At 43.4% G+C, this 16,853-nt stretch overlaps 1 protein-coding gene and 2 long non-coding RNA genes across 9 annotated transcripts in view; 1 reads left to right on the forward strand and 2 right to left on the reverse strand.

Moving 5' to 3' along the window:
- The window catches only part of LOC118287973, an 8,389-nt gene extending 3,838 nt beyond the window's left edge, over positions 1 to 4,551 (forward strand). The window contains exons 3-4 of the long non-coding RNA XR_004785778.2: positions 356 to 1,423; positions 4,285 to 4,551. This is a non-coding gene — a long non-coding RNA (uncharacterized LOC118287973). The remainder of the gene's footprint in view (positions 1 to 355; positions 1,424 to 4,284) is intronic.
- Positions 1 to 11,599, reverse strand: part of brsk1a (BR serine/threonine kinase 1a) — a 14,254-nt gene extending 2,655 nt beyond the window's left edge. Inside the window, exons 1-18 of one of the 6 annotated variants that reach the window (XM_047327751.1) lie at positions 9,411 to 11,593; positions 9,182 to 9,276; positions 8,858 to 8,943; positions 8,244 to 8,384; positions 7,727 to 7,843; positions 7,540 to 7,573; positions 7,021 to 7,089; positions 6,763 to 6,909; positions 6,234 to 6,265; positions 5,942 to 6,106; positions 5,166 to 5,263; positions 4,269 to 4,419; positions 4,088 to 4,148; positions 2,191 to 2,818; positions 1,899 to 1,947; positions 1,666 to 1,789; positions 1,139 to 1,349; positions 766 to 855 (exon numbers count right to left, since the gene is read on the reverse strand). In XM_047327751.1, coding sequence (XP_047183707.1) covers positions 766 to 855; positions 1,139 to 1,349; positions 1,666 to 1,789; positions 1,899 to 1,947; positions 2,191 to 2,818; positions 4,088 to 4,148; positions 4,269 to 4,419; positions 5,166 to 5,263; positions 5,942 to 6,106; positions 6,234 to 6,265; positions 6,763 to 6,909; positions 7,021 to 7,089; positions 7,540 to 7,573; positions 7,727 to 7,843; positions 8,244 to 8,384; positions 8,858 to 8,943; positions 9,182 to 9,276; positions 9,411 to 9,495 — 2,383 coding nt within the window. In that variant the 5' untranslated portion in view covers positions 9,496 to 11,593. Of the gene's footprint in view, positions 1 to 765; positions 856 to 1,138; positions 1,393 to 1,665; positions 1,790 to 1,898; positions 1,948 to 2,190; positions 2,819 to 4,087; positions 4,149 to 4,268; positions 4,423 to 5,165; positions 5,264 to 5,941; positions 6,107 to 6,233; positions 6,266 to 6,762; positions 6,910 to 7,020; positions 7,090 to 7,539; positions 7,574 to 7,726; positions 7,844 to 8,243; positions 8,385 to 8,857; positions 8,944 to 9,181; positions 9,277 to 9,410 lie in introns of all 6 variants that reach the window. The other 5 variants (XM_047327750.1, XM_047327754.1, XM_047327753.1 and 2 more) reach the window with 5 other exon arrangements.
- Positions 11,600 to 11,726: 127 nt separating this feature from the next.
- Positions 11,727 to 16,390, reverse strand: LOC124849428. Of its 2 annotated transcripts, none has more exons than XR_007029849.1 (3): positions 14,660 to 16,390; positions 13,674 to 13,786; positions 11,727 to 12,178 (listed from the first exon to the last, which is right to left on the reverse strand). It is a non-coding gene; the product is annotated as an uncharacterized LOC124849428 (long non-coding RNA). The 2 variants fall into 2 exon arrangements; XR_007029848.1 differs by lacking the exon at positions 11,727 to 12,178 and adding an exon at positions 12,229 to 13,037.
- Positions 16,391 to 16,853: the final 463 nt, after the last annotated feature.

A 16,853-nucleotide genomic window follows, 5' to 3' on the forward strand; every position in this document is an offset into this window, starting at 1 on the left:
GGCTGAGCCTGAAAAATTAGCTCTCGACTTTTTTCTTTTGGTTCACAAGACAGTTGTTCAATTGACAAATTGTCAGAGGTGGCTGCTTTAGATGATATTAAGCACAATAATGGAAGTTCATGCTGATTACACACAAACCACTGCTTTAAAACTGAACATTCATGAGGTTGCAAATTGGTTTTGGACAGAGACTGATGAAAACAGCACCATACTCTTATAAATACTAAAATAAGTTTCAAGCTCAGGGAGAGAATAATAGCTTTAATGTGGTTGAGAATATTAAACTAAAAGAAAGTAGTGTTGTAGTAAAAATGTCAAGATCCTATGTATTCTTCATCTGTTTTTTTCTTTTTAGCCTCTGACCTAGATTGACTAATTGATGCATTGCGAAAAAGATCCTGCCCTGACAAGGCTGCACAGGCTTATGACTATCGGGTCATATGGTTTTGACGCAGCGATGGACGTCAGGGATCGACCTAGAGTACTGTGACACACACACAGACACACACCCTGTGACACAGCAAATGCTTGCAATAGATATTGAACATTTTGAAAATGCGTATCAGTCGAGAATTCCAAACAAAAGCTCTCAACTCTGTAAACATTCTCAGGCAGGAAGCTAAGACACACTGCAGACACACACACACACACACACACACCATGCATCAGTTAGTCCATCAATCAGATTCCTACTAGTGTTCATTTGCAAATATGCAAAAAAGGGCTCCTGTATGTATCTAAACAAGGTGAAAAATCTTGTCTTACCAGATAGGGCTTGCACCATTGGTTGATCATGAGAGCTGAGAAGCTGAGCTTGAATCGTTTCCACCACTCTTCTGAACCTGCGACTTGGACCTGGAGATCATCCAAGGCACACACATACAACAGTCGCGAATGATAATTGTGCCGTCATGATACCCAAGTTTCAGTGCCAAATCCAAAACATATCTATTTTCAGACCTACTTTTACTGTGTTTAAGGATATTTTTTTGACACACACCTTTTTCTAATTTTGTAAAATAGGCCAGACTTCTCAGATGCATCATTACCCAGTGTCTACACAAAACACAGCCTTATATAACTCTCATATAACTCTCTGCCAGAAAGTGATTAGGCCTAACCCTAAACGTCAACTTGCCTGATATGAGGGTGAACGTCACGCTGTAGATTCCTGTCTCCCTCCTGCCCTCCCTCTCCGTCCTCTCCCTGTCCCGCTCCCTCTCGCCCTCTGAGAAGGCAATGTCCACCTGGAACTTGACGGGTTTCTGGAAGACGGAGGGGCCGCCGGAGGACTTGTACTCGGCCCTGAAGCTGGTCTGGGAGAGGACGCTGTGACTGAGTGACGGGATCTGTGTGGTGGGGAGACAGAGAAGAAGCAGAGAGACCGACAGACTTACGAGGCGGGAGAGGTACGGGGGCCAACGTGAGTATAGGGAGACAAAGGGCGAGGGTGAGGAGAAGAGAGACAGAGTGAGCCATTGGTGAAAGCAACGTGATACATTAACGTGCCACGAGTGAGCAAGATTGAAATAAAGAGAAAACTGAAATAATGAGAGAAATGAAGTGAGTGTGAACACCTTACAGGTTTGCAAGTGAGAGCCATGCTTTCTACAAACAAGCTTAGATGGTGCGAGGCGTGAAAGACGAGCCACATCGGATACTCACGGACAGGAAGGCGTGCACAATGTCGGCTTTGACAGAACTCAGAGGTTTGTCTCTGATGACAACAAAGATCTGCTCCTCTTTCTCTAGGCCGATGAAGTTTCCAAACCACGACTTCTTAGCCAGCCTGGCAGCCGGACCAAAAATATACAGTGTGAGCAAATACTCGGATACAAAGAAAACATCCATGAGAAAGACAAGTGACGCCATGATTTATCTTAAGGACTGTGACTTACTCAGGGCTAGATTCTGGTGTTAGACTGGACATGTCTTCTGATGTAGGAACTAAAAGAGACAAATTGTTATTACAATCAGAGTTGGTGTACAATATTAGTCCTTTCGCTGGAAAAAAACAACAATCGAGACAATCCATGACTGTTATCGTAGTAATAGTAGTAGGCTGAAAATGAAACGTTTGGAAACGTTTGGAAACTGATGACTTACTGAGGACTCTTACTGTTCCATTCATGCACAGTGAAAACACTACATAACTCCCACATAATGTTCAGCTGAACACACAGAACTCACCTTGCAGTTTACGGCGATGGAAACGTGGTGAGCCCAGCAGGTTGTTCTTGAAAGAATTGAGGCGAGTCCTCCAGTGGGCAGAGCTACTGGCTGCCATGCCGCTTCCCCCTCCGGGGCTGGAGGGCGGGGTCAGCGATAGTGAGCCCACCCCTCCCCCTCCCTCCGCCCGCGAGGAGGATGAGGACGAGGAAGAGGAGGGCGGGGTGGAGGAGGGGTGGTGAGGGTGGTGGACAGGGGTGCCCAAGGGTGTGGGCAGCGGAGAGCCCTGGGGAGTGACCTGCGGCACAGAGTGGGCAGAGTTTGGGTAGAAGCTCTTAGTCACTGACTTAAGGACAGAGGACGAAGGGAAGAAGAAACGGGGGAAGGGTGACAGGAGCGGAGAAGGAGAAGGTGAACGGGAGGATGGGTTGTGCAGAGGCAGGGATTTGATGGGCTGCAGATGGGGTCGGTCAGCGGGTCCCTTGGTGGGCAGGGTCTGGGTCTTTGGGTTGAGGGGAGCTTTGGGCTTGTCATGAGCCCGTGCTGGGCGAGTAGTGGCGCTTCCCTGTTTGGGCTCCTTTGTGAGGGGGGTGGCGGTGGCAGAGGTGACGTCTGATTGGCTGAAAGTGAAGATGGGGCTCTGATAGGACTGGGGAGTGGGTTTGTGGGGTGGGGTTGGGTGGTAGAGATGGAAAACAAGAAAGAGAAGGGATGGAACATGGAGAAAGGATGGAAATGAATATCATGCTTCATGACAAAAGAATGCATCAATAAAAGCTTTTGTTTTTGTCTTTCCCATGTGCCATTTACTGTTTATCTTATGTGAATGAGGGTTTAGTGACATGGTTAAGAATGTGGTGATAGAGGACAGTGGCAGTGAAGGAGTTACTGTGCATGCTGACATTTCACCACCTACGGACATTTTTAATATCTAATAAATGTAATGTATCATTTAATCCCATAAACTAAAATCATTGATCTAATTTAAATGTTCTGCGTCCTCTTTCTTGAGGTGCAAACAGCTAGTTCATGCATGGTGACGAGAAGAAGTGACATGAAGACAGAAGAAAAATGTGACGCAAACCTCCGGGAGTGTGGTTACAATTTTTAGAAGCAGTGGTTGCGGCCGCAATAGTTACACACAGCATATGTATTTCATACTTGAAAATCAACAATGTTTAGTATCAAGTATTTAGGGTCCAATTCTATGTCAATTAAATGGTATTGACCGATATGGATTTTTGTGGGCCAATGCTCATAGAGAGGACTACATTTCAGATACAGATAAATAGGCTGATATATATATAAAAATATGTAGATATAAATAAAATAATTGGCAATGATTCCTAATATGTTGTTTTCAAACCCTTATGACGAAGAAATGTAATCAAGGCTATATATGTTACTGTTAAGCCATAAACTTCATAAAAATAACTATGATTTAAAAGAAAACACAAACCCAACCAAAGCTATAGAATAGATTAACTTTTTTTAAACGTAAACAAAATATAAATGCACATCTTGTCTGCATTTTTTATTCAGTAAAATAAAAGTCTTCATATCGGCGCATATCAGCAAACACGAAAGCTGATAAGGATATCTCTGTGAAAGAATCATATCGGCCTATGTTATAGGCCAACCGATAAATCTGCCGGGCTCTTTTCCTAACCCACCACATTAGGAAATGCTAACCACGTTGGCTCTGCTGCTCAGAAGAAAAAATGCAAACACTGCAGCACACAAGCTGAGGACTACTATGGCACAGGAGGAATTTAAAAAACACAAATTAATCTTAGAAAATCAATGTTTTTATAAAGCATGCCTGTATTGTGTTCAAGGACAGTGAAGGTAATCAATTCAGCAGCAGCAGCTGCAGCAGTGTGTACAGTTTGGTAAGAGTTGGCCAACAGGCCCTTACCCTGGGACTGCTGAGAGGGCTGGAGGAGAGACCAGTGGAGGCCCCACTCACTGAGCGAGACCTGACGAAAGAGACCAGAGGTCAAGACACTGGCACACAACAGTATAATTGTCTCAGCTGCCTGGGACTGAATGGATTCTTGGTATGTACTGTGTACATGTTTTAGCATAATATACTGTACCTCTGGCTGTGTGCAGCTGTATCCAGGGCCCTGCGAGGCGGGGTGGGAGACCCCTGTTCAGTAACGCTCAGCACCTCCAGGCTTTTCCTCTCGGGGCGGCAGCGGCCGTGGCGCGTCAGCATCGGAGAGTCGACACGCTTTCGAGGAGGGTCTGCTGAAGGGCACCACCGTAAAGTTGTAACCGGATACACCAACATCACTTCTAGCAGTGTATAGCTCAAACTATTATATGATGTGTTGTGTAACTGCCATAAAGGAATAAAGATGGTTTGTTTCGTTGCCATCGCAGTGGTATTATTTAAATGTTTCTCAAAATATAAATCACATTTGGTATGAGGCCTTTCGCTTCCTGGTAGTACGACATGTGTAAGAAAAGTATGATGAAATTGTTGAAAGGGACTTTTGAACAGGCCTTTCCCTCGCTGTGCCGTGCCATCTGCGACTGTGATAAATGTAGCTTTTTTTTTCGCACTGGCAGAATGGCTGCCCTCACCAAGTTTGGTCCCATGATTTGAATGTTGCAAAAGACAAAAGACTTATTGTTGATAAAATATAACACATGGTTGTGACATTTAACTTTATTTTCACAGACAAAACAAAACTAGTGAGGCCTTTTGCCAATAGAGTCCACAAGTAGGCTTATTACTTTTGGAGAACACAGTTACTGATTCTTGAGCAAATGGCAACCAGTGCAAAATATTTAATCATAAACTTTATTTCCATTTTTTTTTTAATATTTTTTTTTATGTCAATTAATCTAAAATTCATTGGAAGAGGTAATGAGTACCCATGTATGGCAGCAGTCTCCCAGACTGGTACATTTGCTTCTCAGTGATTGATGCTGTGAAAAGCAGCTCCCTGCCTTGTGTGGATCCCTGCTGCCCCCTAATGACTGACCTACGTCATTGCGCGGCGGCAGGTCCTCATCCTCATAGCTAGGGTAACGCTCTTTCCTGTCCAGCAGTAGGTAATATATCATCTTCTCCTGGTTTTCTCTGAGGGGAAAAAAGCAAACACATTAGTGTATATTTATTTTGATGCCCTTAATATCAGTTCCTTGTGATAGACCTAACTTATTTTTTTTCTTTTTCCTTTAAAGCTACACAGTTAGTTTGATATTTGTGAGTCTAGATCAAATTTTAAGGCAGGACATATTCAGAGGTCTAGAGATTCTAGACCCTAAATGTGGACACAACAGCTGTCTATCCATCATCTTGCATGCTTTAACCCCGTGGCTTCAAATCAGCTTGTTTTAAAACATAGAGGAAACCATATCACTTCTCTGATCTCAGACAGCACTCCAAATGTCTGTCCAGACGGAGTCGATAAAAATCACATTTAACACTTTCATTCTGGTTACTCAGTTAAACCAGAATTAAACTCTTCTTATCAATATAACAGCCCGGAAATTATGTTGCTGTTGAAGAATTTAAGAAATTTAAATTATTATTGACACTGGTGCTGTATATTAGATGTTTTTATGTTTTACAATTTGACATGTTAAATTAGAAAGACAAAAACTACTAACAAACATTTTATATTATATAATATAATATAACCTCAACCACAAAAAAAGTGAGTTGTGTTTATTGCATTAATGTTTTTCGATAATTCAAGTCACTCAGTGTACAACACAGTCATGTTTACAGTTTGAAGAAAAAAAAAACCCTTACTCTTCACACTGTAAATCCCGTGTGAGCTTTACTCGGTCTCGGAAACAGCCCAGCGAGTGCATGCTGTCTAACACATCTGGGTCCAGCTCAGTCAGGGACGAGATCCGCCTCACACACACTCGCCTGGGAGGGGGCTGCTCGGGACACGGCTCGTTGCGACCACCCCTGAGAGCCACACACACACACACACAGGCAAACATTACACATGATGACAAAGATATAGAATGTATGATTAAATAGGATCCAACATTTCACTCAACAGCAAAGTAAGTAAAGGTGACCATATACTCACTGATACCAGGCGTGTTTCTGGATGGCCTCTAGCTGTAAGGGGTGACAGGGCAGATGGTGCCATTAGTTTCTACAGCCTGTTAAGAGCCAGATGGCCGCAGACAGCCATGTCGCGTAAACAGTTCCCTCCAGATTTTTTATAATAAAATAAAAGTCAGTCTCGTCAGTTATGATCTGAACATTGTATATGACAAATAACAACTTTGTTATTTTTGGGGTGTAACAGAAAACCATGCATCACTATGTGCACTGGACAAATGTTTCTGAACCTGCTATAAATTCAATGCTGTGGTCATGAACACTGACATGCATCTTTTTGATTTGGATATTAAAAAATCAAACAGTCAGGTATTATGGTTAAAAGGCTTGTGTGCAGATCTAGCTACAATGTGCAAAAGCATTTCAACAGAATGGAAGTAGAGGTGAACAGTTTAACGCAGGTATAAATCTCTGGATACAGTCGCCATATGTATTAATTCCAAGTATAAAGTTTCCATCAAAACCTGCTGCATATGAGCACAGTCTCGTACCGTGAGCCTCTTTTCAGGGTTGACCTCAATCATGCCCTTGAGCAGAGACTGACAGTCCGGCGGGATGAAGTGTGGCATGTGGAACACTCCGCTCTTCACCTTCTCCAGGAGCTGGCGTAAATTGTCATGGTCAAAAGGCAGGGCACCCTGTGGGAGAAAGGAGGGGAAAACGGACGTGACGAAAATAAGCTTGACAAAAGGAGGGAGGAAAGTTGAGAGTTGCAGACACACGTGTCGTGAAAGGAGTAAAAGACTTGCCACCAATAGAGCAAACAGGATGACCCCACAGCTCCACACATCTGCTCTCCGCCCATCATATTTCTCCCCCTGCCAAACACAGAATCCATCAATTCACCACTGACACACAAATGAGCATTAATCGTTTCAATTCCACTGATTTCAGGCTTATCAAAGTCTTTGAAAGGAAATCACCATCAAAAGAAACACTGTAATCCATATTAATCCAGCACTTAGTCCATCTAAGCCCCCCTCCCAAAAAAAAATGAAACCACATATTCATTGATAGAACAGGATTATCTTTTTTTTGTATACCCTCTTATTAAAGATAAGTTATCTTAAAAACAACACCTGTGCCAAACTCAATATTTCCATTAAGAGATTATTTTTCCTGATTTTGAAACAATTTGTGACGCTTGTGTAGCTTCGTAGCGCTGCATTTGTCCCTATATGAATAATTCACAAACAACTTTTGCTTATTTTTATTAAAAGCCAGAATTTGAGGAGGCAACTGTGCGAAGAGAAGAGCAGGACTCTTACCCGTATAACTTCAGGACACGCATAATGTGGTGATCTGAAATGAGAGAGAAAAATCTTAACTAAATAATACTACGAGTATATTATTTTTAATATGAGCAGGTTTTTCTGAAACACAAAATATGACCCTGTTTCCAAGTGTGCGCACAATTTTAATGAACACACACATAGAGACAGAGTTGGTACGCACCCACAGCTGGTCTCTAACAGACTGTCTCCCACCTGCAGGGAGGCCATGCCAAAGTCAGCGATACGGATGTTGTTCTTTTCATCAAGGAGCAAATTCTCTGGTTTCAGGTCTCTGTGACTGCGTAAAAAAAACAAAAAAACACAGAAATGACGTGTCTCAGCTTGAGTGCGACTGCATGGGTTTTGATAAAAATGTGGCTTCAATATTGGCAAATTTTTCCGCTCATTCATTTCTTGTCACAAAAAGTAACATGTAAATGAAAATGTAGAGTGTCTACAAACAGGTCAGTACTAAAGAGGAGTGGTCTATGGAAGATATATTTCTAATTTTACTGAGTAAAGGCAGCAGGAACATGTGACTTATTATGACACTGGCATTGCTCATTTATCATCTAAAGAGACAATGGTCAAGCAAAATAATACATTTTTTCAGACCAACCAGAGGAACCCAAACAATCAGCCTACATGTGACCCAGATCACAATTTAGGAACCACCGCTTTATCCCAACAAAACCAACCAGATGGAATGACTGTGGCAGAAATCCAAAGCAGAGATGATCTGCCTGAAGAACTTCCGGGCCTCTTTCGGAGTCAGCCGGCCCTTCTTCACCAGGTAGTCAAACAGCTCTCCCCCCGACACATGCTCCAACACCAGGTACCTGTCGACGTCAGCGTGGGACAACAGTGTGAGCTGAAACGTTCATCTCTCGGAGACAGGAGGACAAAATGTAATAAAACGAGTAAAACAATCACTCTTCTATAACTGTTATCAAGTCAGGATGTTGGATTCTGGGATCGCAATGTTGTGATCGTAATTCATCTATTTTTTCATGTATTCGCTGTCGGCCTGCTTGCTCATCTACTCCAGCGGCTGTTTTGTAACAGCGTTCAAACATTTTTGGGTAAATATTTTTTCTCAAGAAAGATCAAAAATCCTTCGTTGGAATAATTGTGTGACAGGAGGGCAAACGTGAGAATAACAGTGATGAGAGCAGGTGAATATAGTTCCTACAGTAATATTTATACCCGTCCCCGCTCCAAAGTTCAGTATTCGGCAGGAGAGAGAGAAAAAAGGCATGCAAACGGCAGTGACCCCATTTCTGAGGCTCGCTTGAGTGCAGACAGAACTCACAGGTATTTGTTATTCTCGTAAACATCATGCAGCTTCAACACATGCGGATGCTCAATCAGTTTCAGAATGGCAATCTCCCTCTCAACCTGGTTAGAGGGAAGAGACAGACAGGAAGAGGGGGGAGAGGGAGAAAGAGGTGAAGATACCAAAGCAGAGCACAAAGGTCGCTCTGTGTCATTGTCGAAGCAACAGGGACTGAGGTTAATTAATACACAGGTTAAATATAGAAAATAAGCAGCAGCAGCTTGTGTGTGCGGCGCCACGCGCCTCGCCACACACAAAATTAGCATCGTTATTGTCGGCGCGGCCGGTGTCCTACTGTACCTTCATCAGGACCGACTCGGACAGCTTTTCTCTGTTGACTATTTTGATGGCGACCTTTTGACCTGTAATACAATGGACCCCCAGCTTGACCAGTCCTGAAAGAAACAACCAGAGAGGGGAAAAACTATGAGGAGAGACAGGCGCGGAACATAGAAAGAGGCACATTCGGTCACCCAGTAGTCCTTAAAGTTGGCTCTCCTTTCCAAAAAGGACAGCGCGTCGTGCTCACCTGTCTGTCCCTTCCCCAGCGTTTTCTCCAGTCGGTAGGGCCCAACATACTGAGCTGACTGACTCAGGGACAGTTCCTTACTCATGCTGCTCTCGCTGGCGGCCGATCACAATGATTATTGCAATTACTTCGATTTGTCCCACGGCTTCCACGGAAGTTATTGCGGGACAGGAGATGGTGCTCAACTTAGAAGAAGAGGAAGAGGAAGAAGAGGAAGAAGAAGAAGAAGAGGAAAGCAACCCACGTCTAGCTCCACTCTCAGTGGCCACACTGCTCCTGGGAGCTTACTGGCTGAACGTGTCGGGGATGGAGCCGCGGTGCTGAGTCAACAACATCTGGATGATGGATGAGCATTTCTTCACATCGAACACGGTTATGAAACGTGGCTAAATAGATGCCCCCCTTTCTTTATTATTATTATTAGTAGTAGTAGTAGTATTCTGGAGCACAGTACAACGCTGAGATTCAACACAAAAACAACACCAGCAGCTAGTGTGCTGGTCCGCTGCAGCCGAGGGATGACGCGCGGCTCCCGGGGCTGCTCTACGCGTGAACGAGCGACCACTGCCCCGACGAGAAGCACGACATGGTGGTTCTGCTCCTGCACACGAGCCCGGTCGCGCAACTCGCACCTTCCTGCGTGGGGGACGCCAGCGACGTACGACGGTCGAAGAGCAGCGCAGCCTCCAAACGGGCGAAGACTGAATGTCATCCGGCGGACGGGTCGAGTGGACGCCGGGCGCCGGGCACCGGGGCGGGGGGCGAGGGGGGGGGGGGGGGGGGCTGCCCGTCGATGGGGGTGTCCTCTCCGTCGGGGCCTATTTCACAGGTGAAATGGGCGACATGCTACGCGTGTGTGTGTGTGTGTGTGTGTGTGTGTCAGCCCGGCCGCGGCGGGGCTAGCTCGGGTTTAGCCTCGGCGCCTCCTCCGACCAACGGCCGCCTGTCAAAAGAGCCGACAGCTGCCGAGGTCGGCGGGCGTCGCCACACGGTGGGATTCCTCGGCCGGCCGCCACATGCTCACGATGCGTCGAGGTGGAGCGCGCATTGCCCGCAAAACAACCATCTTCGGCGCGGCGTAGTCCTCCTCCCCCCCCCCTCCCTGTCTCTCTCTCTCCCCCGCTCCGTCGGCCCCTCTCTACATCCCCGCGAGTGCGGCGGCTCGCAGCATCTTCTCCTCCCTCGCTCTCCGTTGGCGTGTCCTCCTCCCTCGCCGGCCGACACACAGGCGGAAGAAAAGAAGAGAGAAAAAGAAGACAGAGAATCTGCAGATCAGCGGTGCTATCGAGGGCTTCTGTCCCCCTCCTCGCTTGTGATACTAGTTCACGCAGGGTAAGGGCCCCCCTCCTCTGTTACACTCGCTTCGCGTTTTTCTTGCCGTAAATCGATATTTTCCCTCTCCTCTTCCTTCCTTCGTCTCACTCGCATCAGCATCCGGGTCCTACTCCCTCTCCTCCCTCTCCATCCTCTCCCTCCTCCCTCCCTCCTCCCGGTCGTCTTCCTCGAAATACGCTTGTCTCTGCATCCACCTCGGCCGGGGGCCCCCGGGGGCCTCTGCGGACGCCTCCCTCACTGTCATCATGAGAGACATTTGTAAACATCGCCAGAGGGCAGAGGAGGATGCTGAGGCTCCGGCCCCTCGCCGTCCCACGGCCACAGGATGCGTTTGTGTTCTCCCGTAGATCGTAATACCCTAATGTGAAAAAAATACCTGATCACCAGCGGTTGAAATTAACTAATACATCCGTATACTCTACTCAAGCAAAAATACTTCTTCTTTCAAGTTCATTCATTACATATAATACATGTGTGATGCCCCGTAGCAGATTAAACCACTCGGGAATATGGAGGCCTAATGGAATTAACACGGCTCCAACTCAACCACATGCAATGTGAAAACACTGATGTATTGATTATTGCATCTATTATAGTGAAACAATAATACAATACATGACGTGACACTCTGAAAGGGACCATTGTGCGCAATGAGGGGTTGACAAGTAAACGTCCTGCATTCAAAATTGTTTTGGATCAAGTAGAAGTATAGAAGATGAATGGCAAACTATCAAAAATAAAAGACAACAGTATTGTCACAAAATGCTTTTAAAAGATTACTATTATGACTGTGCAGGAACGATGTTGCACTTTGTTTCAAATGTAAAGTGCATTACAAATAAAATGTAATTTTTAAAAAATGTAAATGTACTCTTTTTTGAGCAGTTTAATCTATGAGAATGTATCATACTTGATTAGACGACCATATGTTTTGTATTGTATGTAAAATCTCAAGTTTCAAAAAAATATTTTTACCAGCCGTCAAATCAATGCAGTGACCCTTAAAAAGAAATATAGTGGTTAGTACGTGTTAGCATGAAACAAAAACATTCAAGTAAAGTTCAGGTATTGTAAAATGGTACTTTAGGACAGTACCTGCAAATAATATAATTATTGAGGGCTAAATTCCATTTACAGTAGCTGCCCAGGTTACCCCAGTACCGTTCCATTAAGGCTGACCCAGCACACCTCCCTATCTGGAGAGGAAGGGGAGACTGACAAGTGTTGTTGGGTACTATTTCAAACGGATAACACAGAGATGACAGTTTTTTTTATTTATTTAAGAGTAGGGCATTTGAATGAATCATCTGTAAAGTGCCTTGGAAAATCTCTAAAATCTCAATTTGAAATGTTATGTGTGGGTGGATAATTCCCCAAAGCCTACCGTCATCTGCGCCTTGCTGGTTGATTCGCACGCAGCCAGAAGGATTTGTCTGCAGCAGTGGAGCAGAAATAGAACAGATTTTTTTTTTTCTGGTTTGTTCTGATGGTCTTTTGAGATCAAGATTTTTCAGTGCAATGAAAAATGGTTCATCAGTGTTGTGAATGACACCTTGTAGGAAAAAAATTATCCTCTTACCTTATGAGAGTAAAAAAAAACCTAATAAACTGATAAATCATGCTTTGTGTGTTTGTTTCTCACTGGTGTTTAAAACATACGACTGAGGGGAACATGGGAGTCCAGCAAGGAAAGCTGGGGGATGAAAACATAGGACACCAGGATCAGTCTGCGCTCCAGAATTACACAGGTGGTTGTTCTATAGCACACACCTTGTCACCGCCCATTTATACTGAGAACAGACGGCTCAAGAAGAAAAACTTTTCAAGCTCCTTGCTCCAGTCTAATCTTTGTGCATTCCCACATTCGTTTCCAGAGCTCAGACTGTGAAATTGACATTAGACCGCTTGGTGCAGGTACTAATGTGAGGATTAAGCAGAGATTAACAAGATCTTCGTAATTCCATTAAGAGCATCTACTCCAGATGAATGTAAGGCAGAGAGGTTCCAACAAACAGTAGATCAAACAAATCATTAAATTGCAGAATATTTTTTTGAAAGTATATTGTGTGTGTGGTACTTTTTATTGCATTGAGTATTTTGTGCATAATAAAATAGAGTGCATCAATAATCAGTTTTTATAAAATAATGCTTAATGGAATTACATAATTTATGAAAGGAAAATTCACATTCAGAGAAGCATATAGTGTCTGGAGTCCCCCCCCCCCCCCCTCACTTTTGGGTCCATTACAATAAGTGAGGAGAGGGTAGATGAGAGAATAGAGGAATTTGAAGCTGAGATTGAAAAAAAACAAAAAATCAAAAATGTTATGTAAGACAATTACAGGATTCAAATCATGAATATACAATGTGATACAATATAATACAATGTGGCATCAAAGCTATATTCACATTATACTCTACAGTTTCTACAGCATTATGTAAAATACAATATGGAATAGAGCCATGTGGGGTTTGAATTATGGAACTAGTACAAAAGCTCAAATAATTCTTCACAAAATCCATTTATTTCAAATTACGACCTAATTTTCTACAGTTTTTGGTAAAATCACTGTAATGAAATGCTGCTAGTGACATTTGTGACAAATTATCCAGAAAAAAAAGAAGATTTTAAACTGAAAAATCCCCCCAAAATGTGTGTGTACCATTTCAAACCAAATTGAATTAGATCTGACATCATGTCTTTGTGATTACCTGTCTGTCTGTCTGTCTGTCTGTCTGTCTGTCTGTCTGTCTGTCTTTCTGTCAGTGACTGCCGGATTAGCACTGATTTGTAGCTTTGAGGGATTGCTGATATTCTGGTTTGCAAGCAATGATTATCTGTACTAGATCGCAGTACTTAAGTTTTAAAGCTGATTTTTTTACTATTTATAGGGGGAAAGACAGCAATAATAGTTTGTGTGAACTTACATTTGAATAATATGTATTTCCTTATGTACTATGATCCCTCCGACAGGGTTTTTATGCAGACCTGGAAGGCAACTATCAGATCTCTACAGTCCTCCGGTCTCTTCTCTCTGAAACTGAAACACAAAGCAAGATTTATAAAACATTCACAGCAATCGTATCCTCTTTGGTATATGAACATGATTTCAGTGTAAAAGTGTGCAAATCACTTGATTTTAATGTGAAGACGTTAAGATGTTACACCACCTGTTCCACATAAGGAATATCTCTAAATTTAGTCTGCATGTGCATGGAAAGGGATTATTACAGTGAAGCCAGAACGCAATGTATTTCAACTCAAATCTCCACAGCTGCTTTTATCTGCATTTGCTGAAGAACACGAGTGAGTAATCTCTACTGCGGCTCCAGTACAACACTAATCACCGCTGCACGTGGACACACACCAAATATCTGTCACTTCTCGGGTGCGTGTAACGTGAACAGCCTGGAACGGGCCATTCCTCTGCAATAGGTCATACATGTAAAAGCCTATTTTAAACCTCAGGTCTATTTATGCTCCTCAAGACATTCATGTTAGTAGAAGGGCCCTCTGTAAATGTCTTTACACTTGATGTAGAGGGGATTTACTTAAAGATGGGGGAAAGAATTCTACATTAACTCCAATTTGATTTAATGATCTCCCCATGGGCTTACAAGATGAGACCAGATAAGAAGTTAATATGAATACATAGACCTCAATAAGTGATGACTGAGAAAGGACCAAAGAATGTAATAGAAGGTGACAAATATTTAACAGAACCCAAACGCAGTTAAGGAATAGTCCTTAAGGGGAAATTAGTTATACAAAGACACCCAGTACAGGCAATTACACTCAGCAAAGACACATTGGTTAGAGAAAAAAAATGTTTTAGAATCATGAATGTATTGACATTTTTAGGAATAACATTTTTCAGCATCTACACTTGTACTTCATTCATGCCAGAACTCACCATTTGTCAACCTTGGTTTTGATAATCTGGCATGGCGCTGGCGCGGCCTCGTCGGAATCTGGCATATCTGATGGAGCCGAGCTGGAGTTGGTGGAGGTGTTGTGCTGCGAGAGTGTGGTTATAGACTGGTCACAGAGACGGAGAGAGGCACAGTCCAGGGAAGGAGGGAGGAAGCATGACACGGACGGTGTGTGAGGAGCTTGAGGGGGAGTAAGAAGTCAATGAATCTGATAAAGAAAATGATCATACATGCAAGAGATTACTCAAGAAAGCAGTGTACTATTCATTGCAATAAGTTTAATAATGAAGACTTTTCTTTTTGTCTTTTCCCATTTTTTGTCTCTAGTATTTTGTCCCATTTATGTTTATCAAACTATGTAATTTAAGTATTCCTAAAATTCCTTCATTCCTGTCTTTTGTCTTATTGCCCTTTTAATGAATATGGAGATGGGAGGCCCTTTGACTCGACCATTATGCATTACAAAGGCCTCATAATGCATCTAAAATGCTCACTGCAGGGGAGCAGGCAGAGGGCTTTTTCCTGAAAAGAGACTGGGGAGCGTGACTTTTTGTTTTATATTGCTTTGTCGGCTTAGGAGGTTGAGCTCAGAGTTGAGGTATTTGTTTTACCAATAAACCCTTGAATTAGCATCGAGCATGCCATTAGAAAAGATGTTACTAATAGAATCTGGAATTCAGAAGCTTTTAAAGATAAAATAAAAGCAGATGAAGGGAAGCATTAGTGATGGATGGTAATCCTTAGCAGAACACACATTTGTTTCAACCTGACCAGATTGTGTAGTTGTAACCATACGGTCAAAGGTTTTCATTATACATCGACAAATATATTGTGAGTATATATCCAAATACGGACTTAAGTTTTCTTTAGTATAAACTCAGCAAAAAAGCAAATCAAAGCAATGAAGATATGTACTGCATCATATTTCATAATTATCAAATATATTTAAGTGAAAATGAGAGAAGATCACCCACTGACGTCTTGAGATATTTTACATTTACTTTTGCACATGCATTTGTCCTATTCTCTAAGCCATGAGATCATTCTTATGATGTCGAGTTCATTGATATTTATGGACCCTCAAAGCTTAAACATATAATTTTCCATCATTATTACACAATTCAAATTGTAAAAAATGTTGCAGAGTAGTTGAGTGTCGTTGCTGCAAAAAATGCCATGGTATATACACAAAGATTAATTTCTTTTTTAGTCTCTGGATTGTGTGCTTTATTATTACTACCTGTAAGCAAAAGGGATCACATACACATTTAGCAAAGGCTGACCGGTTAATGCCTGTTCACCTCTTTTAACATATCAAATACATCATCTAATATAGAGATAACTACGTGATTATGCCAGTTAGAAGACCCTGATCAGATCTACAGTGTAAAACATGAAATATATATGTATCAAGCATCTCAGTCTCATCTCCCAATGATCCCTCCTCTTTTTATCATAGCCATAAAAATCCAGACTGCCATCTGCTGGCGAACAAATGCAGTGCACGTGTTGCCTGGCAGATACGCTCTCCAAATAATAGAATAAGGGAGGGAAAAGCCTAACAGGCCCTAACATCTTTCAGCATTCGAGCATATGAAAGAGGGGATAAATGTTAGCGTGCCACTGTTTAAAGTCCTTCTCCACGTCATCAACTATCCGACTGGAGGCAGGAAAAATGTTACTGTGTCACAAACAGGCTGCAAAATGTGGATGTGAATGTTGTGCTGTGACTGCGGAAGGCCCGCGTGAGCCTGGTTATTACTGGAAACACGGTGCACTCGAATGCGTCTCGGCCAATCGCAGCGTGCAGGGCAAACAGCGGACTACTTTCTGCTTCTTCTCGTCACAAACGTAACTTTACACGCGATAATCGGCCCCGACGATAAGATGAAGTACTGGGACCGGCCGGCCGACTGAGCCCGGCGAATGGAGGTCACCGCAGACACTGAATCAGTCCCAGCGCCGAGACGGAGGGGGCGAGGGAGGACGGACAGCGGCCAGCCGCCTTCAAAAATGGCGTCTCCGGAGGAAAACGAGTCAAAATGATTAAAACGCGCGGCCCGCTTTTCTTTCACACTTCCTCGTTCGGTCTCGGCGTTTTTTCCCCCGCACTCGTCCACTTTGCCGGCGCAGGGTGAACTCGTCGTCGCGTTTCACGTTCGCAGGGCCGGAGGG

The sequence above is a fragment of the Scophthalmus maximus genome, chromosome 16 (assembly GCF_022379125.1).
Source record: "Scophthalmus maximus strain ysfricsl-2021 chromosome 16, ASM2237912v1, whole genome shotgun sequence".
NCBI lineage: Eukaryota > Metazoa > Chordata > Actinopteri > Pleuronectiformes > Scophthalmidae > Scophthalmus > Scophthalmus maximus.